At 38.1% G+C, this 24,071-nt stretch overlaps 1 protein-coding gene across 3 annotated transcripts in view; it reads right to left on the reverse strand.

Moving 5' to 3' along the window:
- Positions 1 to 22,952, reverse strand: part of UPF3A (UPF3A regulator of nonsense mediated mRNA decay) — a 28,867-nt gene extending 5,915 nt beyond the window's left edge. The window contains exons 1-8 of one of the 3 annotated variants that reach the window (XM_062575352.1): positions 22,713 to 22,952; positions 20,215 to 20,321; positions 11,272 to 11,378; positions 8,759 to 8,857; positions 8,553 to 8,663; positions 4,488 to 4,543; positions 4,236 to 4,394; positions 2,325 to 2,485 (exon numbers count right to left, since the gene is read on the reverse strand). In XM_062575352.1, the coding sequence (XP_062431336.1) occupies positions 2,325 to 2,485; positions 4,236 to 4,394; positions 4,488 to 4,543; positions 8,553 to 8,663; positions 8,759 to 8,857; positions 11,272 to 11,378; positions 20,215 to 20,321; positions 22,713 to 22,937 (1,025 nt within the window). In that variant the 5' untranslated portion in view covers positions 22,938 to 22,952. The remainder of the gene's footprint in view (positions 1 to 2,324; positions 2,486 to 4,235; positions 4,395 to 4,487; positions 4,544 to 8,552; positions 8,664 to 8,758; positions 8,858 to 11,271; positions 11,379 to 20,214; positions 20,322 to 22,712) is intronic. The other 2 variants (XM_062575335.1, XM_062575343.1) reach the window with 2 other exon arrangements.
- Positions 22,953 to 24,071: the final 1,119 nt, after the last annotated feature.

The raw sequence follows: 24,071 nt of genomic DNA on the forward strand, positions 1-24,071 counted from the left end.
TGTGGTCAACACCTGAACCACTCACAGTTACACTTGTGGCATATATATACAAATGTACACACACATATATGTATACACATATACATGTATTAAAAAATCATCTTAGCCCCTAAAGAATTAGTGGCTTTAAGTTGTTTTGTGTCACATTTAAAATCCTCTTCTAGACACAGACTCCAAGTCCTAGCAAGGCTCTGGAGCACAAAAAATGTGCATGATGTTTCAAAAAGCCAGAAAGACACAACCAGATTTGTTGCTGTAGCATTGCCTGGGGCCTATCTCCTGCTCTGCCTGCCACAGTGAGGAATGCAGGAATGAATGTGTCCGGAGTTAGGCAGGCCAGAGGGATATGAACTCCAGTACAAGAATAGTTGAAGCAGCTTTCTAAAATTCAGTGTTAGGGAATGAGCAGGCAAAAGTGAAAATGGAAGGATAAGCAGAAACATAGTTACAAATCAGAGGTAGAGAAGAAAGTTACACAGGAAAAGAAAAAGCAGAAAATGAATGGAATAAAAGGAACTGAAAGTATATTTGTGTTTGGCATAATTTCAAATCCATATGTGACCATGTACACTCATGCATGTACTGAGGTTCTCATTTATGGTAGAAAGCTATGGCTACTGAGCTTTAGAATAGGTTTTCAAACAGGCAATCCAGGCCCCTATGTGTAGAGCTGGAAATTAAAATTTATTACTGATTTTTGAGTCAGTGACAAAGTAGTTACAACTGTGATTCTCAGTTACGCTGAAATAGCTCATAGCTTGCTATCTAATTACTCCCCCTCCCCCCAATAATCATGATGAAATGAGCACTTGGAAAGACAAGGTAATGTTTACCGTACCTGTACAGCCAAAAGGATTCTCTTTTACATCTGGAAAATCTACATTAATGCCTTATGAAACTCACAGGATCAATACTGAAAACATTACATGGCACCACAAAAGCATTAATATATAAAAAGCCTTATTAGCAAACAACTAACTTGTCCCTGAAAAATGTTCTGGGTTTCTTTTGTTGAAGAACATCAGCAAAAGAGTTGCTGAATATTTTCAATTTCCATCAGAGAATAGGAAATGGAAGTTTCCAGCATCTTGCAGGACATACTCAGCACACTAGAACATTAAGCCCATGCTTGAAATCTTCAGTCACAGAAAAAACAGACAAATAATAAATGTGGGATATTATTGGTGAACCATTTCTTCCATTAGTATATTCAATGTTTTTATATTCCAGTCAGGGTTCAAATTTTCTTTGCTTTTCTATTTGCCATTATGAGAACAAATCTTGCTCTGCATCTCCAAAGAGTACATAGCCTAAAAACCCAGATGGTAGAGTTACATTTGCAGCTCCTGCATACTCTTTGTAAAAATCATGACCTTATGTGGAAAAGAGTAATGCTGAAACTACTCAGAGCAGGCAGGTAGCCTGCAAGTCTCCTAGAAAACAATCCAGAAGTTTCTCTAATACATTACAATACCTTAGGTAAATTATTTAAACACTCGGTTTGTTGATATGTACAAGTTACACATATAGATGAGATATCAGATTCAGCTTTTTCACTTAGCAAAGTACTTTGAGAGCTTGGCTGAAAACCTCTACTGAATTACAAAATACTATTTACCTCAGCAACATATAATTCTTAGTCATATATCTTACATATCCTATAGGTGAATCCTGCTTGCAATGAGACATACATGACAAAGGACAACAGAGAGAACCAGCTGCAGAAAACATTTCTAAGACATTTCTAGGCTTTGGTATGCAACAGAACTGAGCTATTCATCTGTTCCTGCTATTACATATGCAACACAGAAGGTAGTGGGAGACAGAGAGAGCCTTCTACACGTCTGCTATAAGGCTGTGATTCACACCAATAACTAATTCTGCCATTCCATTTATCAAGCGCATTTATCTGTTCATTTCAGGAAAAATGAAGAAAATGTGATGTTGACAGTAAGACATCCTAGGCAATTTAGTTAGACTTTGACATCAGTAATGGAAGGACAGCCTTACCTGAGTTCTTGATGGGGAACAGGTGAAATAACAATGAAACTCTGAATGACTTTTCACGCAGAAATCTTTCCAATCTGGGATTTCAAAGCATTTCACAAATAACAAATTGCATCCACTAATACTGCCATCAGGTCAGTAAGTTGTTACTAAACACCTTTTACAAAAAAGGACAGTGAGAGATTTGTTCAAACGTGGAATGAAATCAGTTCTGTGCTGATAAACACCAGGCCAATGCACCACTTACATCATGTTTAAGCCTTCAAATCAAAGCATTTAGGATGTAACTTGGCGCCTAAAAGATAAATACTACTTACTTTTCCTTAAGTTCTTTTAGTGAACCCTCCAATGACTTGCATTTTATACTCCCAGATCCTGATGACTTTTCCCATTTGTTTTCTTCAATGTCAGCTTCTTCACCCTTTTCTTTGTGCTTTTCACTGGCCTGCTCATCTCCTTTTTCAGGCTTCTTAAGAAGCTAAGAAATATTTGTTTACATTGTGATGTAAAGTGATTCTTCTATGTTGTAACAAACATTTTAAGAACATCTTAAATATACTAATGTCCTATTAAGATCAAAGACCGTGGCTATATCTTATTTAAATATTATGAATATATTTTGCAATGTATGAGAACTAAAAAGTTATTTTAGAAGTGCAGCTTCCTATTGCTAAGAAGTGATGGAGTTAGTAATAGGCATTCAGGAGCACACTTTAAATACACTAAGAAAATTGAAGAATGCACTCACCTAATCTTCTCTTCTGGCTATTATATATAAAGACATTAATATGGTCAATGACTTTTTAAAAATTATGTAACAAGACAGCCCAGGTTTACTACCAATAGTGGAACCTCTGCAATACTACAGATGGATCGGGATTAATCCTTCACCTATTGAAATACTATATAAAAAAGTGTGACACACAAACTACTTGGGATAAGCTCACATAGAAAAGTAGGTGCTTGGCACAACTACATCCTGACAGAAACGCAGACTGAGAAAAAAATGGTACTGTTAGTAGAAAACATCCCATTACATTCTCATTTTGGAGATTAAGATGTCCAAGAAGTTCATTATTTTCACAACAAATAATCTACGCACAGCTTGAGCTGTGTGTATCATTACAGGAACAAACTTCACTGAAGGATTAATCAGTCTCAAGCTATTTTTCTAATATCTCAGGTACAAGCAGAACATTTCACCTCTCTTTTCATTCCACCAGTTTTTCTGAAATGAGCATAGGTTGTCCTTCTCCTGTATTTTAATTCTATAATATTTTACTTTTCTTTCAGAGAGAGAACGAGTTTTCAAGGTCTCATTGTCACATATATGTCATAAATACTAGCCTTTTCAGACAACACACTTTAAAAAACATTTTCTTTTTCTTTTAAAGTTCTAGAATGTTTTTCTTTATGCTTGAATATGAAAAATTTGTAATTCTGCTTCAGAACTTACTATTTTTGTACATCCAACTGAAGGCAACTGTTGTCCAGAAAGATAAAAAAGGGAAAGGAGCTACATAGCTCTGTGGTTTCTCCCCACCAAAAATCTGGAGTGAGTCTGTGTGTCCTCTCAATAAGCCACAGAATTTTATATCAATATACATCTTCAAATCAGCCTACAAAACCTTTCTAATCTCACAAAATCTACATTATCTGAATAGTATTTATCTATGTCGCCTTATAAAAATAAGTTTTTAAATGTTAAGTCTTATTAGCACAAAAAGTAAAATCATTGTAACCCATTCATACACCCATTCAGATGATTTTGCAATCTGAATTGCAGCAAAACTTAAAATTAGCAAGATTTTGTTATAACTTGGTTAAAGCATACTATTAAAATCAATCAATTCTGAGCATAAACATGAAAAATCTCAACACATGCAGCTAAATGAAGATTAACATGAAAAAAAATGCTAAAGCCATATTTGTAATAATCTTTTGACATGTGTTAGAACAGAACAATTTGGTTCTGCCATGTTACATCTGCACAGAATGTGGCAGTGCGTAAAAGATAGCCGAGTTAGTTGTCATTAGCACATCACTGTACCTAAGGTAAGTAGCCACATTTCTCAGCTAAGCTAATTAGCATAACCTTTATTTTTGCTTCCAGTAAAAACTGGCATCACACATCTCCTGGCTGCATTTTAGTACACTCTGTAAACAATATTAGTGAGAAAACAAATGAACTTCTGAATAACTTCAATTGAAGTTTTTCAGTAAAGTACCTTGATTCTTATTTCTTTTTCAGAAATTTTCTTTTGCTTCTCCACTTCTTTTCTTTTACGTCTTTCTTCTTCTCTGCGTTTCCTTTTCTCTTCCTCTCGCAGACGTTTCTTTTCCAATTCTCTTCGCCTTCGTTCTTCTCTTTTCTCTTCTCGTATTCTCTGAAGAGTTCAAAATGAAAAATTGTAAATTGTTCAAAGGAAAACCATATATGAAACATAAAAATTGAACTTCAGGCAAAAGTCTGAACGTACCTGCTTTTCTAATTTTCTATTTTTAATATATTCCAAAAGGGGTGTTGTTCTTCTAGCTAAAACACAAAAAATTTGTGATATAGTGTTCATCTCCTAAAATATGTACTCATTTCTTTACTTTAGTACTAACTCCTTTTTTCAGCTTTATCTGCATGGGAGCTAAATAATTAATAATCCTATTTACGTCATATGCTTTGATACCATTCCCATCGCTGCATTTTAAAAACACTTCTCTGTTTTTCAATGTTAGAGTTACAAAAAATAGAGATATTCTGCATGATTTTTAATGATTAATTCAAAATCATATGTTTTCAGAACAGAGAATGGCATCTTTCTCTTGTTCATCAAATGGTTATTATCCAAAAAGAAATTCAATATCTATTCCTACATTTTAACTTCTGTACATCAAAATTTAGCTATACTGCTGTTCATATACTGCCAGTGTTACTATAGTCTCACTTAGTACTTTTCAGTCCCAGTTTTCAAATCATTCCATGTAGGGAACACTTTTTCCCCCTTAACATTTCCATTTAACTCCTCATTTAGCATTTACCATTCCATAGGAAAATGGGATAAACAGAAGTGGTTTATCCCAGGTTACACAGCATGGTATCAGCAGATCCAATGCAAATTTGATTTCCCAAGTAGCAAATAAAATGCCTCATTTGCTGGATCACCCAGCCACTTTTATGTTACAGAGATATTTCCACACTTAGAAATCTAGCCTAAGCCTCCTGCCTGAGCCATCCCCAAAGTCTACAGAAATTTGGAGACATCATCACATTCTGTATCATGTATGGCATCTGTGATTTTAAATATCAGGATTTACTTCACTGTCAGTACTGAGTGCACATTTGAAATTATGTCCTGATAGCTATGAGTTAGTCATATAAAATTTTGTCAGTCTTAGATGTCCTAGGATAGAGTTACAGAAAACATTTACCACTAGAAATTGCTCTACAGATAAATAACTTTACAGGACTCTTTCTGCAGCCAGTGGAAAGCAGCTGAACAAAAACAAGGAGAAAATGTCACTACTGGAATACATGATAGAATTTGGAAGAAAGAATTTTAAAAAGGAAATAAAAAATGAGGAAAGAAAAAAAGTCTTAATCAAATTTAGAATGTCATAGCCTTCACAGCCAATCTAGACACAATTCATATCCCCAAAACGTTTGAATGTTTTGTTTTGAATGCCTAAATTTCCCTCTAGTAACCTAGTCATTATTGATAAAATCTTGTTATGCAGTTATGAATGGGATGGTTTGATAGGATTCAGTATTCATTTTTAGCAAAAATCGGAGTGTCAAAAGCAACAACCAGAAAAGTTTTTTGATTTGAGATCCTCCTCACTCTATCCCCAGATTTCCCACGCTATCCCTCTCTTTTTCTCTCCTGCCCATAATTTTCGACCAATTTTAGGTCCCCACAACCTTCCCTTCCACACTCACACCTGCAGCTCTGTCTTTCTTTCCTGTACACGCTAGTTCCCTCATCTGAGCAGTGTCAGCTTTTATAAGCTGAAAGCACAGTGTAATTGGAGGGTTCAGGGAAAGGATAAGCCACACTGGGACTCCAGGACTTGAGCCTAGTTACAGCCAAGCTGTGGTGCGAGAGGTTTGATCAGAAATTATAATTTGAAGTTCAAAGAAGAGAAGCAGTATGATGATTACTATGAAAGAGGGAGGCAAAAACAAAACAGTTATCAATTAAAATTAAATCTATTCATCTTACTTATGGGCCCTGCTGTAAATGATTATCTAGGAGTACTTTCTGAAAGCATTTAGGAAATTCAAAAGGAAATAAACTACAAAGTGAAGAACTCTGTCAGCAAGTGTTTATATTTTATCTTGCTTTCTAAAAACAAGCCATAAGAATGATCTTACCTTAATCTTGTTACAGAGAAATTCTGTTTTATATCTCTCTGTCACACTGAAACAGATGAGCTAAAGCACCTGACATGATACATAAAACATATCTAGAGAAATGCTGAAAATGTGAGACCCAATTCTGCCAACAAAGTCCTGGGCACGTCTTACACTGACCTCAATAGAAGTAACACCTTTGAAACCAGACACACAGCTAAATCCTTACATGATGTTACTATAGGCATCCTATCCACTGAAGTAACCTTTGTTTTGATATTGACAGCAATGGTTGCAGTTTGGAATGGGAAGAAAAAAAAAGCAATTTATTTGACTTTGTGTGATTTAACAGAAGCAAAACTCCTAATGAAAAGCTCTCTTCAGCCAACATTGTTTATCTGAAACCTGCAACTCTCAGACTAAACCTTTTCACTGATAGCTAGAATACATTTAAGTTAATAAATCTTTCCTGAAATTATAAAACTTCTTAGAAAATTTTGACTGCTTTCACTCTGCTAGGGAAGATTTTTGGCAGATAAAAATTATATGAAAACTTGCATGTTTAGAAAAGTGACAGAAAAGTTTTATTGATAATAGAATTATCTAAATGTCCATAATTCTATAATATCCATTTTCTCTGAATCGTTTAAGCTCCAAATCGCTCCAGTCAACTATTAATTCATGGATATGAAGAAGAATTAATGGCACCCTGTATAAATGCTTATTACAGGCAGGGACAGACTAGGAAATAGTATTAATTAAAACAGATGGTTGATTTTCCAGAATAAGAAAATAATAACAAAGATAATTCTTTTTTCCAAGTTGATTGTCACACCTAGGGATAGAATAGGTGCTCTCTATGTTGTCACTTGCAGATACAACATACCAATATTTCATGTCATCCTGAAAGCTGCATTCTGGTAGCTGCAAAGTAAAGTGTTCTGGAGAGAGTTACATAAGTTTCTCAGTGAAAAATGACAGTATTATTTAGAGGTTTTGAGAATATAAATCACATCTGTAAATTTTAATGGAAAATAGGTCTATCTTGTCCCAGGAAAATTTTTCTTTCAATACTGAAAGAAATGAGCTTTCACATTTTACTTCGTAAAGGATGCCTCTCATCAGGAATTGATATGGACTGTTTCCATTTCAGTTTGTCAGTCAAAGCCCTAATCACATGTGATCGCCATCTGCAGCATTTACTGCTATCTGACAATCACGTTCACGCTTTTTTCTGCTCCTTTATACTTTACAAACAGCTTAATTTTTTAAAATTCCATCTTGTAAAAATCCTAACTCTTAAGTTAATCTCAGAAATGAGAAGGTAGCAGTCTGCATGGCTGTGTTGAATATTGAATTTGATTCCCACTCTTTTTTCTTGCAATCTCAAGGCCTGTCTTCTGCATTTCTTAAAAACAGTCTTTTGTTACACATTTGCTGACAGTCAAATAATTGTCTACAATGTGGCATTACTGTGGAGTGTTATAGTCACTACAGTCAGTCCAACAGTGGTATTCTTTGAAAGACTGAATTGAAAAGAAGCAAAAATATTATGCTGATTTTTATATGGTACAATATGGATAACAGCTTAAACACAATTTGCTTTTTGATAATATGCTCATGATTTATATAAATGTACTTGTAACTAGTAGCATTCATACTGCTGAAACCTATAACTGAAATCTGATATAATTTAATCAGAAGATTTCAATCTTGATCTTACTACAGATTTCCCTACAGATTGTGAAGTCATGCTGCATGCAAATAGAAAGGAAAGTGTAGCCTAACTTTCAAAGCTTTTGTAGACTCTTGACCATGAGAACAGAGTATTTCATCCTTCACAATGCAAGCAGCTAATATCATGGATGATCTGTTAAGTATTCAGCTGTTCTACCTTTTAATAATAAATCTTCCATCTTTTTATAATAAATGTGCAAGTATTTGGAAGCACTAAGGACCCACTTCTGCAGTCACTGTGCATACAAAACTGGCAGCAAAGTCAAGTGAGTTCCATGCACAGAGACTCAAGAATAGGGGAGGTGAGGTGCTTCCAATCACTTCTTAGCAGGAGAACAAAATTCAAAACTGCAATTTTCTCAATTTCTGTCAGACTGAATGGGTCAGAACTTGCAGGTAATATCATAAATATATATAAAAAATATTTAATATTCTCTATAATAAGAAATTCAAGAAAACAGACCAATGAGTTCCCTTGTTTTGGCCTCAATCTCTCCCAAAAGAGTCTCAGGATTGGCACAGATTTTCTCTTCATCAGCACAGTAACTCTCTAAAAATTTCCTATACTCTGGATCTGTGAAAAAAAAATTTTGAAATACATTAAAACTTTGCAATGCATGACAGAAATGGAACCTATTTTTCACTGTGACATCAGGAAAACATGTTTACCATCTTCAATGCTCCCGGCTTTTGCATCTTTTTTCTTTAATTTCTTTTTTGAAATCTTCTGGAATGGAGCAAATTCAACTACTGCAGGATACTCCAAACCTTGAAAAAGATCAAATGCTTAATTTTCATTTTAGGAAATATTTCTAATATTCAAGTAAGATTTTCAAAATTCTACAGAATGATGTCAGGCAGCCTTAGTTAAAATCAAAGGTAATTTTTTTTTAAATACCATTCTAAATTTCTAATGAGTCTATTCATAGTGCTAAATGAAATGCATCAGTATTTTAGATTCAAAATAAAATACACTTGTACTTGAATTATATACTTAAACATTAAGCATTATTTTGACATGCCAACAAAGACTGTCAAAATGAAGATGAGTACTGTTGCACAATAACATTCTTACATTATCATTTATAATTCTCTTTCCATTCTTCAAAGATAGTCACTGAGTAGACAAATTGACATAAAATCTCAGCCTGACAAATGAATAACTTACTCCTGGGAAACAAACCTGAAACAACTAAGTTGCTGCTATAAAGTCATGCTGACAAAAAGCTAAAAAAGCAACCTGGATAACACACAATCAGAAGAAATGCCACCTTCTTTTAGAACTGAAATTCTAAAACTCAGCATGCAGAACTGTGTGAAGCTCCTTTTTTCCATTTGTGATGGATGGTACAAGTTCTTGCCCATGTTCATTGGCATGGACTCTGTTTCTGAATTTTGCCTTAAATGCAGGATTCCTCTTAGGACTGCAGTCAGTGTATGTGTAGCTTTTGAATCTTGCCTGGTTTCTACTTACAACTACGAAGCAGGTTCACAGTCACTCAAAGTTTGCACAAATCCACTGAATACTTGGCTTCAATCTGCTAAAATGTTTGCAAAGTTTCCCCCCAGAAATCCTTGTTTTAGTTTTAGCCTGGTTAATGCAATGCTAACACAAGGCTCACCAGAGGGCATCCTGGATCAAAACTTGTGCTTGTTATTTAAACAAGCATCATGCCAGACTGACTATAGCTGTGTCCAAGTTTAGTTTCGTAAAGTACAGAATATTCTGGCTTCAGTCCAGCATAACACTGAAGAAAACGCATAATTTAGACAAAGTGAAGTCCTTGCCAAATCATAAAATTAGTTTACAGAAAATAATACTGCCCAACATGTCTCGCTAAGATGCTGTTTTCTTGTTTTTAATTTTACTACTTTTACCATCTAGAGTTGAGATTCTGTATAACGCGTATCTGCCTCAAACCAAATTTCAGCTAAAATACCTCAGCTCTTTTTGAAAAGAAGGCAAGAAAATATATGCGTGTTAAAAAAAATTAAAAATTGGGATCTGTTAATGAGGAGCTATCCTTCCTCCTTCTTTAGAATATAGTTTAAAACTTGGAAATCACACACTGTGAGGAATGTGTTATTTTCCATCTTCAGGAAAATCCATCCAAATCTGGCAGAGTTAGAAGCCTATAAAGATATCTTAGGTAAGAAATATTGAATAGAAATTTGTTACTTTGGCAGCTAATTTCTTTAAAGATTAACTTTCCAGTTCTACTTTTTACAGAATCAATACAACATTCAGTGTATGAACAGGCAACTTTAAAAAAAAAATCTAAATCTGTTTATACAACTCATTCAATTTTTTACAGAAGCCAGGAGTGAGTAAGGCAAAGAACTGCTAAAAGAGAAAGCACAATTTCTTGGTTATAGCAGTTTAACGCTATTGCACACGTACATTACAGAGCTTTTCTTCACTGTTGGGCTATCTTTTGCAGATAAAACCTTTTCAGGATGGCAATCCATTTTGTCACTCCTTTTCCTGGAACTCAACTCAAGAAGTTTGCAGTCCTGCCTACAAATGCAGGTGAGCACTCACAGCTATGGAAATCAGACTCCATGTGTAAAGTTCTATAATACATAAATGCTCGAAGAAGTCAAGCCATATATATCTCAAACTGGGCATCCAAACTGACAAGGACAACAGTTTTGGTCCTGCTTTCTTGGGTACAAAGTGCGAGTAAGTAGTACCACCTCATCTCCCAGAAACGCATTGAAGATAAAGCCATTCATGCCAGTAATATATTCAGTTGCTGTTGTGATAAACGCCTCAGAAGTGTACATAAGGTAATTAATAGGATCTTAATAGCGTATTGCTTTAGGTACAAGAATGCTGATAAAAGAAAGCCCTGAACTGCCCATTCTGTGACTACTGCCTCGGTGCTTTGAGTGCGGCACAGGCCATGCGGACGAACGACCTTATTATCATGCAATCAAGAGTAACAGGAAGCGTGCACACCACACAGACCTGAGTAAGATAGTACAAGTGTATTTTGTACTTCATTATCTCTAAGTGTTAGATTTGCTAGTAGTACATTTTTGTGTAATTAACTGTATGTTGAATAAAAAACCGACGTATGTGAGCAAAAATGAAACAAATTTATGTCCTAAATTGATATATACACATATATATATATATATATACGCACACACATTTAAAATTTTTTAAATAGTCCAACCTTTATTATCAATGAAGACATAGCCATCAAAACGATCTCTAAAAAGAAGGATGTCCTCAGGATTTCTAAAGTTAATGTATGCTCTTGAGTAGAGATGAGGATAAAGGCTGCAACAAGAAACATTTTTTTTTCTGTTACTTACTATTCTGTTCAGGAACAAAGGAAATAAAACTAGAAGGATTGTACTGTAATTGTCATCTTTGAGAAATGGCTACCTTAAATACACATATCAAAGTCTTTACATACACATATAAAAATTATATAGATGACAAAAAACAACTGAACTACTACACTCCAGGATCTAATTGTGAAATTTATTCTGAACTAAGACAAATATTTCTAGTTTGTTTTGTCTTCCAAAACTGCAGAGCATATGTTTCCATTCTGCTAAATCAGAGCTTTAAGTCTATTTTTTCACGATTTAAGATATATGACTAACTGCACTGCTTTTGGGTAACTTCTTGAGCATGCTAAGAACATCTTCTGTTGCTGAAATAGTAGAAGGAAAGAAAAAGCTCCCAATAGGCAGTTGCTAAGCTGTCACTGTATTTAAAGAGATTTTCGCATTTAAGAAAGAATAAATAACTTAACAATTGGCAAGATAATATATTCAATTGTATAAAAATAAATAATCTCCACTTCACATATATGTATATGAATAAATATACAATATCTAGTTCTGGATAATAGTTACTGTGAAAATCCAAAACATTTCTAGCAAAGGAAATAATAGGTACTTACCTAAAATAATTCTGATTCTTCAAGAATTTGTTAGCATAAATCCCACTCTGGATATGTAATTTGCCCTAAATGTGTCTGAGCAGAACCCCGGGATGTCACACCACCAACCACAATGAAGTTGTGCTAATTTAATGAAATACCACCCATTAACTAAGTTTTTGTCAGCCACATCATGCACATGCCTTAATCCTCTCCACAGTTCTGATGTAAAACAGTTTAGCTTAAATCTCCTTCAGTGAGGCTAAGACGAAGTTGCTCAGTCAATGGATGGCTATGTGTTAAGCCAGTTTTTTGAATATATTTGAACATAAGCCCCTAACATTTAAATACCTATGTTTATAATACTGTAACACTATAATAATATAATATTAATATAATAATACACCTGACATTTTCTCAAACTCACCAGCAGCTGCAGGAAACAACACAAATAGTTGCAACTATGTTTAAATGGCTAATTCAGAATCACATTTGCCAAGGATTCAGAAAGAGCAAAGGTACAGGTTGGAGCACAGGATCCACATGCTTAACCATAGTTACTGCAAAACAAGTGATGATTTTTTCTTCTTCAAGTATGTATCCATACAGATTCCACTTTTGGTTCCAGAAGACTGCTGATAACTAACCAAGGATTGCAACACCATGAAATCTGCAGCCAGCAGAAAGGTTTAACAAAAAAACTACTGAGATTTATTCATCTAGATCTCATGCCAGCTAGAGGGTGTTCATAAAGTATACCGAGGATGCAGCTTATAGGCTAAGGAAGAGTTACCTCATTCACATACACAACTCTTGATACTCTAGGAAATGAATAGTATTGAGTGAACTGTAAGCATGTAACCACAGAAAAGCCTGCTTAGACACAGCTAAAACCATCCTGCCAACAGAAAGCAGTGCTGAAAGAGGCTACAGGTATGGTGTGCTCCCTCGTTTGCCACAAACTACACAGATTCCTTATGACAGTACATGAGCTCTTTGCAAGCAGCCTCCAGACAGCCTAACTAAACCAGCACACTGGAGTACGGATGTGCTTGGCCATGGGGTTCTGCAGGGTTTGACTTGCAAATCTCCTATCCATGCAAGCAACACAATAGGTCTCAAGGTGGCCATGAAGTGACCAACAACAGGTAATGCAGACAAAACAAGCCAGCCTCCTTCCCACAGATTTCAAAGCAAAAAAAGATTACATTTGACATTTTTCAATACCATATAGAGTTAATTTTCTTAAAAAAAAAAAAAAAAAGGCTTACAAGTCTACAAAAAAGTGTTTTTTTTTTTTTTTTTTTTTTTTTTTTTTTTTTTTTTTTTTGGCAAACTAAAGGTTTGCTGGAAGAAATGTCTCCATGCTGCCAATTGGTTGGCAGAATGAGTAAGTCCTGTTGACAACTGGCAGCTCTCAGAAACAAGAGAACTTCCTTCTCTATCACTTTAGTAGGACTATTCTTATAGTCATTGTATGTTTTATACATTCTTTGATGCTTACACGAAATGAGACTGGGTACCTTAATTAGAGATTAATATTATCATACACTTGAAGTGCTTAAGGCATAAAGAGAAATCTCGAAGGAGTATTTTTTATCCCAGTCATCAAGATAATTATCTGAGATGGAAAAGTCCTGAGTTTCAGTTCCTAATCTAACAATTTCAGTGTCTTATCCATCTTCAGTTTTTGTAAAATGCTAAAACTCTCTTTAGAGCAAAGACTGGAATTTGGACAACTGTCCTAACCATTTCAATATTGTAGCACTCTGTCTCAGTGCACAGTAGAACAGCTTCATCAGATAGTTGGGATTTTTTTTTCTCTGCAGTAACTTAAAACCTTGTGGCTGAGTACATAAACATCATAAAACAGAATTGAAAATAAAACCTTATTCCTTCCTTGTTTCCTTTAGTTTTTATAGCAACGCCATCTGTTTCCTGTCTGCTTTGGCAGCATAAGCTTTTCCTGATACACAACACGCTATTTTTCTCCTGTTTGCAGCTTAGATTTATTAGAATGACTACCTTTCAAAACAGAGGAATATTTGATATGGTTACTAAGCATACTAATATTTGTAAGACAAAAATGACAGTCTGGAATGTCTAAATAGAAGTCGGGAAAGCATGGACTTCACATTCATTTTGAAAATATTAAAGGGTTCAAGTATAGTTGCTACACATTATTAATATCTTTAGGAACTTCATTCACATTAGCAGAAGCATACAAAAATATAAAAGCATGCTTGTGCACAGTAGGATACTGATGTTCACAGTATTGCAATGAAGAAGGACTATGTCTCTATTATTGTTCATATTCATCATGGTTAAAGATTAAACTGATATGGCTACGACAACGCTCAGTGATTACAAGTTCTCTTTTTAATGTAGTCGCTACTACAAAGAGCTGATTCTTAGATGCCTGCAAGTTAGATGTCAGAGGGCTTAATATATTGATGCCTGAACCCAAAAGGGAATTCAGATCCTTGCTCTACACTTCTTACCTATGAAAGAGTAAGCAAAGCGTCTAAAAACACTGTGTAAAATTCACATTCTGAACTAAAACTAGGAAATAGAAAATGCTTAGCAATGGTCTATGTATAAACTACTGCCTCTTACTCTGTGTTTCAGGTACCTGACTTTGACTGCAGCTCTATCCACTTTGGATTTTCTTTTAACCTATCCACAAAGAACTAATCAGTGTCACTGTGCAGCAAAGCATGCACACTTCGCAGAGCCAGGCAGGACTCTGCGGCTAGTACCCTCTCCAAAGAACCAGCAGTCTTGCTCTAGTTGTACTTTACATTCGGCAACCACCGGATAAAACATAGCTTTTGCTCTTCAGGACCCTGCCCTCCAGCTCAGTCCCTCAGCCACTGCTCCGCAAAATGGCCACTGCACTCTATGCCTCCTCCTTTTTTCCAGTGTCTAGTTGCACAGATTTCAGTCAGGAGCTGAGATTCAGTTTTGAGGTTGTATGGCTAGAGTCAGACAGCCGGTTCTATTTTGCTCTTTGCTTCTGTCTATAATATTGCTTTCCATCCTTACTGTATTTCAGACAGATGCAGCGCACATGATGCTGGCTTTTCTGGGATATCAGTTAGAGCAATCTCTATGGAAGCAACCAGACGAGCATGACTATACACATTTCTGTATTTCTATACACCCTCCCTGTTTTCTGATGAATACTCAAGGATATTCAATCTTTTAGGTAAGATTTATTTCTGTAATACTTAATCTATTATCCCTTTTATGACATCTTTAATAAAAGAAGTACATTCTAAGAGTTTACTTACTCCGCTAAGTATTTTTGACACAATTGCATAAAAAGTGTTATTCAGGAAAGTGATTTTAAACTGTTAGAGTTATCTTAAATAAAATAAAAATAATCACATGTAAAGTATAACAGGTATCTCACCTTAGTAAAAATACTTCCCAACTTATCAAATATAGTGTGTGTGCGCAAATATATATATATATATATACACACATATATATAAACACACACACAAAATATATTCACACATGTATATACATTCAAATTATACATATAGCTCAACAACTGAATTTTGGAATGTTAAATAACTTCTGATCAAATTGCTAACTCATCATCTACATTGTCATGTCAAGGTAAAATCCACCAGCCTTCCCTTTTCACATGAACACAGTTTGCCTGGAGGTGGAGAAGCAGAAGCACCGTGCAGCTGTGATGACTAACCGATGCTCATTCCACCCGGAACGCCGCAGCTGTGGTTCTCCGGAAGCTCAACAAGGTGTCGCCCCTTCAAAGCTGCAGCTCCTGCCACTCTCCAGCACTACAGCCATTTACCTACGATAATCCTGAGCACCGTGGCTGGGAAGCAGTTATGAAGGGCAAAGGAGGAGGGCTGTTTGCAAGACACTTGATCACTGTTTATGACAAATATCATGGCATTGGCTATTTGACTGACTTTCACATAACCAAAGCTTCTTTTCAGATCTCTTTGCTTTCATAAACTCACAGGACTAGTAAGGAATTCTAGCGCACAGCATTAGGTGCCAGTCCTGAGGGATGAGCCAAATCCCAAAGGGCCAGATCTCAATCACTAAACTCAAGTTTTAGAAGACTCATAAACATTTACATGAAGACATAAAAGAGTACCTGGAAGAAGCAGTTAAGGTAACATTTGGAGTCTGAGAACAAGACAGACTGGTGAGTAGGCAGAGTCAATGTTATCAGTTATAGATAGTGCATCTACCAAACACCCCTAAATGCCATAGACAGTCACAGAAATTGTTCTGCATGTATTTTGATATCAAGATATCAGAGAGAGAAATAGATGTAATGTAGTGAATTAAATGAATCTGAAAGAATGAATGAAACACAATGCAACAGTCATATTTTGTGAAATGATTTTATTGAAATGGATGTAACTGAAAAAAGTGTTGTACATCAATGAAATTTTTCAGTCAAGTGAAATATTAAAAACTTTCATAGTTTTCATATACAACAAGACATTGTAAACTTAGAAATAATCTTAGAAGTGTAGAACAGTGACATTGTGGAGTTGATATATGCATGCAAATCTTGCAAAAGCATTTAAGTGGGACTGCAACTGTTCATTTTGTCCCCCAGAGTGAAATGACCTTAGAAATAAAATGTAGGAATGGTCATAGACTTCTCTATTTCCTTCTGGCAGTAACTAGTAGAAGATGCTTATAGAAAGCACATTTTAAAAAGGGCAACTATACTGATATTTTTCCTAGTATAACCTTTCAGCTAGTTTCAGCCTGAGGATTTCATAATGTAGAACTTGCATCCTAGTGTTTAATAGGTTTTCATGAATTTGGTATAAATATTTGTCTAACTGCTTTTTGAAACATTTTGTTAAGAAATTATGTCAGAAATGATGTAAGCCAAAAGATAAAGACCTCCACAGTTTAACAGTGTTGTGTGAAAAAATACTATGCTTGCTTTCTGCCATTGGAGAAATCTGAGTGAGTTTTTAGAAACTTATGTCTTCTAGAGATTATAGAACAGCATTAAACTGAAATGTTACGGCTCTTAGGCCAAAATTTCCTGGTTCTGCATCAGAACCTGCACACTTGTATGCCCCTTTCTCTTTCCAACATACAGTTCCTCCCTGTTGAACAGCTTCTCAGAATCATCCTTGTTAGGTACTATGAAATTGTTTATAATCTCTTTCTATGTGCTTAATCATTGAATTTTCTGGATCAGTTTTCATTATGAGTATGGCACAGAAGCCAGAAAAAAAAGCTAACCAGTAAAAGACAAATGTCACCATAGAGAAAACATACCCCTTTGTTCTGTAGCTGTACCTGCTAGCTAGAAGAGCATGAAGACATTTCCACAAAGAGTTTTCCAAAATCTTGTAAGCTGTCTGTAACATGACAGATTATTGCAATATAATGCTTAATACTTACAAAAGTATTAAGCTTAATACTTACAAAAGTATTTTGTAAGTATAAAATACTTACAAAAGTATTAAGTACTTACAAAAAGTGATCCTTCTCTGGGTCAGGATCACTAATGCTCCTAGCTGATTTGGTTTCCACCATGAAATTTCTGAAACTTTACTGTATACTCTGGTCAAACACTTCAATCTACACTGGGATATCTGAGAGGTGTTAAACTCTTAAGTAGAAAGCTAATCCACAGTATCCTAATTCACACTTGCATGGAGACCAATACCAAAAAAGTTAATTTTGTCATCTGTGTTTTTTGTAATTCTGCCATAAATCAACATAGTGAGAGCTGTTCCCTTCCCTCCATTTATATTAGTAGTGGCTTGTAGACCTTTCCTTTCCAAAGACCAGAAAAGAAAGGAAAAAGAATACTTAACTCATTTATTTTTCCCTGAAATGTCTGATCCCTCAATTCCTTGTCACAATCGCAAGAAAGCATGAAGTATAATTACAAATAATTTAGAGTATGTGACCTTTTCATGAGTTAAATCATAAATAGATATGCAAAGGTATGTGTCAGCATTGAAACAAAGGGGGAAACCAATTAGGATGATTCTGGGGCACTGGAAGAACATAAAAATAGACAAGTCAATATTTTGCAGGACTGTAGTTGAAAGATCACTTAAATAGTATAGCTGGCCAAAAGGAGTGTAGCCATACAAACCTTATAGTGACAAATCCCTTCTGAAAAAATACAGCTTTTGTATCAAAGCAAAATTTAAAAAGGTGAAGCAAAAAAATAAGAAATATGAAACACTTCATGATGAAAAATATCTAAAATTACATGAAAACACTTTTCATCTACAGAGATTTCTGGAGACAGAAGAAAACAGGAATCAAAATTCAAGAGCAAGATAACATTTGCCCCCCTAGGATCACTATTTTATTACAGGGCTCAAAGGACTCAAGGAATCTAACAATTCAAATAACAGATATCAGAAATTTCATTGTTTCAAAAAAATTAAAAACTATATTCTTTACGTCTACATCTAGAAGCATAGTAGCAGACCAGTATCAGAAATGTAGCTTTATTTTCTTCAAGTTTTTTTTTTTTTTTTTTTTACTTCTAATCACTAAGAGCTACTCTTTAAGGCAAAGAAATTTTCAAATTTTTTTAAGCATGTCCTCATCTCTACCAAAATAAGCTACTGTGTCATATTTGCCATTTAACAAGCTTTATACATATACATACATTCTGTCACTAGCTGTAAGAAAGTAGATGATGATTAATACAGTACAAGAAAGAGTCTGTAAAATCTTTCATCAGAGACCTAACATAGATGCAATTAAATGAGTAAGCAATAAGACTCCAAATTTCATCATATAAATGTAGAGAAAGATTAAACTTTAAATATAACTGTGAATAGCTCTGGACAATTCAAATTAATTTTTTGAACTGTTTCTTGGGATTTACACAGCCGCATACATTGACAACAGAGACATGCTTTTAGAATTTTCAGTTTGCCTTTGATAGTTTTCTATTATCAAATGAATAGTTGGGATAGAATCCTTGAAGTGACCCATTTGTAAATAACTATGTCTAGATTCACAAGAAAAATGTAAATACAACTATAAAGACTTCTGATCAGACTAAACACTCCTCTTACCTAACTACACATCCTTTGTGGTTCTGCCAGAAAAAGGTTAAGGAATTGCTATTTTGTTGCTGTGCATATGCATAACTGCCTAGGTCAGGCAAGCACTGAACTTCTGCAAGCTTTCACAAAACAGACTTTTGTTCCTTTCTGATTGTCAATTTACTCTGAGAGTAAACATAATCAGACCTATCCATCTATAGAACAGTCACAGCAAGAGGTGGCTATATCCTCTCAGTTAATGCTCAGCCCAGGAGCTGAATTGTTCAAATGCAATTTCCTAAAAACAAAGTAGGCTGTCTGCTTTGGGTGAGGTCATTCCTAACTTTAAAAACTCTGAAAGTTAGTCTACATAATCATCTGGGATCTCTCTGGAGTTAATGGAAGAAATCTGGTGCCTGCGGAGGGCGATTCATCTGAGATAGATTAAGATAAGCTGCAGTCTAGCGAGAAAAACCTCATCCTTTGTTTTTTCAGAACACAGGTAGATGTACTATATTCTCAAAAAGGATGTTTTGGTTGTTTTAACCATTAAAGCTCCTTCTCCTCTGGAAATTGCTTTATTATAAGGGAATGGTATTTTAATACTGTGATACTGAGCATATTAAATAAATGTATTAGTAATTTATTTTGTTTTAAAATCAACCACTCCGGGGATTTTTAGTTCTGAATGAGACAAAACGGATAAAATTGGATTCCTTCAGAATTTGTATAAAATAAACACAACAACATGTAAATAAACAAAGAAGCTAAGCTCAAATGGCACTCATGAATTTTTTTTTTCGGTATTTGCCCTAGGTTGTTTCTTTCTCATTGGTGATAAACAGTCAAAGAAGGAATATAAGTTGCTCTGAAGAAATCTGTTCCATTTCACCAATGAAGGTTAAAAGAAATATGAGGATTTTGAACAAAATTAAGCTGTATTCACAGAACAACAATTTTCTGTTTTAAAATCAGCAGTGTAAAAGAAGGCAAGAATGCATCTATGTTTTCAAAAATATTTTAAATAACTAACAAAACCAACAAAAAAATAAGGGCTCCAGGGTCAAAATATGTAATTTGGAACGTGACTATATCCAAAATACTTCAATTAGGTCTTAAACACCTGAAAACCTGTACAAACATTTTCTTTTTTATGTAGTACTGACCAACAGCTCATCCTCACCTGGGATCAGCAGTGCAAAACTCAAAATAATCATGAGCAGGTAGAGGATGTAGCTGTTCCTCCAGTTGTTCCTTAGTTAGACAAGGAGGAAGCCGGCGAATAACTACCTGCACATATAAAATAAAATGGACAAATACCTTTGATCTAAATACTGTACAAAAAGACTAAACAAATAATATATTATTATTCTTTAAAAGCTCTTTCTTGAATTGCAAGTTTCAATTAAAACACTACCTTCCTAGTGACTTACTTTCTTGCATTTGCTGGCCCAAGGAATAATTGACCTATCTCAGTTTACTACATAAAATATAAAGAACAACAGCTAATGTAGAATTGTAGCATAATTGAAATATTCTGATGAAGAGCTTAAAAGCCACTGTAATCTGGCTGAGAATACAAAATATTAACAAATGGCAAAAAAAAAATATTGACTACATAGAAAGTTTACATTCTCTCTTTCCATAATTATTTAGTTTCAATTAACTTATGAGCTTTTTATTACAAAAACATTTTATGTACATCATCCAATGTCCTCACAATAAAGTCTCTGAGACTGCATGAACACTCCTACAACAGAATGGTGTCAGTACAGAAAACAGTAAAATGGTCATCAAGATTCAGATAATGTATTTCCACTTCTTGACAATATCTAACTTAACTTTAAATCATACTGAGTGCTTTCATTTCCGAATTTAGAAAATGGGAATAAAACAAATAATACAGTACTCTATATTCTTTGAAAAATGGTCAAGTAAACCTGGAAAGAGAAATGCTCTTGTTCTTGAAAGGACTGCTTTGCCACAGCATTAGTCAATCTTAATTTTTAAAGAATAAAAGATTAAAAGACAAGCAAATTTGCAGCACTGTTACTGAGGTCCTCAAAATACTTAAGAAAGCAAACATCCTCATTTTGCTGATAACGAAACAAAGACCATGTTAAAATGCTACATTCTCCTGAAATTAGTCTCAGGGTCATGCTCCTCATTTAAACTTCCTCTGATCCTTAGACACCACCCACACTTCTTACTACGTCCTTCCATGCCCCCCTGCCTTCCTCTGCACTTTTCCATCTCCACCTCACCTTCCCTGCAAATACTCCCACCCGCTCACCTGCCCCAGGGCTCGGCCCAGTTCTCTCAATCACACACACTCCCTTTTGCCCCTCTCTTCCTGTTCCCAGACCCCTTCCCAATCAACCCCCACCACCAGACGTATTCCTTAATCCCGCCTAAGTACTTCTTCTGTGCCTCTCCTGCCACCCCCGCTCAATGCTCAACCCCAAGGCATGCAACTCCCTACACGTCTATCCCCCAGGCTCACCCCTAAACAGTCTCACCCCAGGCATGTTCCCAGCCCCCAGGCACACCCCCAGGCTTACCCTCTGCCCTCAGGCTCCCAGGCACACCTGCACGCCCACCCCTAGCCTCATGTCCAGCCCCCAGGTATGCCTCCCAGCTTGCCCCAAGCCCCCAGGTTGGTCTCTAGGCACACCCTCTGCCCCCAGCCTCACCACCCACTCCCAGTCCCATAGCACACCCCTAACCCCATAGCACACTCCCCAGGCACACCCCAAACCCATGGCACACCCCCCAGGCTCACCCGCAGCCCCATAGCACACCCCCCAGGCTCATCCCCCGACTCCCAGGCTCACCCCCATCCCCACAGCACACTCCCCACAGCACACCCCCAACCCACAGCAACCTCCCCAGGCTCAGCCCTAGCCCCATAGCACACTCCCCAGGCACACCCCCAGACCCCAGGCACACCCCCAGCCCCATAGCACACTCCCCAGGCACATCCCCAGATTCCCAGCTCAGCCCTAGCCCCATAGCACACTCCCCAGGCACACCCCCAGACTCCCAGCTCAGCCCTAGCCCCACAGCACACTCCCCAGGCACACCGCCAAACCCACAGCACATTCCCCACAGCACAGCCCCAGTTCCCCGGCTCAGCCCTAGCCCCACAGCACACTCCCCAGGCACACCTCCGGATCAGCCCTAGCCCCACAGCACACTCCCCAGGCACACCCCCAGACCCCCGGCTCACCCCCAGCCCCACAGCACACTCCCCAGGCACACCCCCAGACCCCCAGCTCACCCCCAGCCCCACAGCACACTTACCAGGAACACCCTCAGACCCCCGGCTCAGCCCCAGCCCCACAGCACACTTACCAGGAACACCCTCAGACCCCCGGCTCAGCCCCAGCCCCACAGCACACTCCCCAGGCACACCCCCAGACCCCCGGCTCAGCCCCAGCCCCACTGCACACTCCCCAGGCACACCCCCAGAGCCCCGGCTCAGCCCCAGCCCCACAGCACACTCCCCAGGCACACCCCCAGACCCCTGGCTCAGCCCCAGCCCCACAGCACTTTCTCCAGGCACACTTTCAGCCCCTAAGTACACTCCTAGCCCGTAGGCTCAGCGCCAGGCTCACCCCCGGGCACGGCCCAACCCCGGGCTCGCCCCGCGGCCCCCTCCGTCCCCACGCGGCCCCTCACTTTGCTCAGCGCCGTTTTTTTCTCCTCTCGCTGTTTACCCGGCGCCGGCTGAAGAGGAGGCGGCGGCGGGGGAGGAGGTGGCGGCGGCCCCGGGGGAGGAGAAGGGGTTAGCGGAGCCTCCGGCTCGCGCCGCGGCGACTCCCGCCTCAGCGAGGCCTCCATGGGCCGCTTCTCCCAGCCGCCGCCGCCACCCCGCCCCGGCCCCGACTCCCGCTCAGACCGCATGGAGCCGCCGCCGCCGCCGCAGCAGCAGCCGCCGGGCGCAAACCTCGCGAGAACTGGCCGCTCGCCAGGCGGCGTCTCGCGAGACTTGCCGCGGCCAGGGCCGGGCTGCGCCAGAGTCGCCGCGTGGCTCCCCAACGGTCGCTGACTGTGGGGGCCGCGCCGTCCTCATCCCCGTTCTCCTCGTCACCTCCGTCCCTGCCTTCACGTACATGCTCATCATCCTCCTCCCCGACACGGGGACTCGCAGGGGCCCCCGCAGGCTCCACTTGTGCTTATGGGACAGAGACAACAGACACTTGTCCTCTTTCCTTGCCCGGGCCCGACAGCCCCGGCCGCCACCTCGCCTTGCCCTGGCCTCGCCGCTCTGTTGCGCAGCGGGGTGGTGTGTGCAGCCGCAATACACCTCAGGGCTGGGGCGCCACAGGCTTGGGACGCAGGGCTGGAAACCCAGGCAGGTCCCAGGGACTAAACGAGGCAGGAGAAGATGCCGTTACTCGCGCCAGCTGTGGAGTCCTGCACCCATGGAGAGCTTCTGTCCAGGGAGGCAGTGGCTGCAGTCAGGCAATGTGTCATTAGCATCCGCCTCCGAGGCTGTGCAGCTGGCTCCAGAGTCCGAAAGTCGTAGCACCGTTCTGAGAGGTGAAATCTCAAGATTTCACCTCGTGCTTTAGCTCCCACAGACAGTCACAACCTACCATGCTCAGCATCACTCCCAACAGCTTTTAGCAAACATCAGTGAATATTTGGCATTTGATTTATCCTATCAAATAATCTGAGGATATCAAATAAGAACATAAGAATGGTTATACTGCTTCAGGCAATGCCACCATCCTGCCTCTGACAGTGGGGAGGTCACCAGTAATGAGCAGAACAAGGATAAGAACAGGGGAAGTATATAGTAATTTATCTTGAGATTAATCTCTCGCCTGCAAGATTGAGATCACAAAGTGACATTGGCCTTCTGTGTGGCTGGCCTGGCAGTAGTGACCCATCCATCAGCTCAAGGATTACTCAGTCCTTGATTAGAATAGTGCAGTTTTGTGATGTCTAGTTCTAAGAAGTTTCTTTAAAGTCCTAGATTACTTGGGATGTCTTGGACCACTTCTCCTAGGCTTGGTGACAGAGGCACAGCAA

This window comes from Rhea pennata, chromosome 1 (genome assembly GCF_028389875.1).
Source record: "Rhea pennata isolate bPtePen1 chromosome 1, bPtePen1.pri, whole genome shotgun sequence".
Taxonomy (NCBI): Eukaryota; Metazoa; Chordata; class Aves; order Rheiformes; family Rheidae; genus Rhea; species Rhea pennata.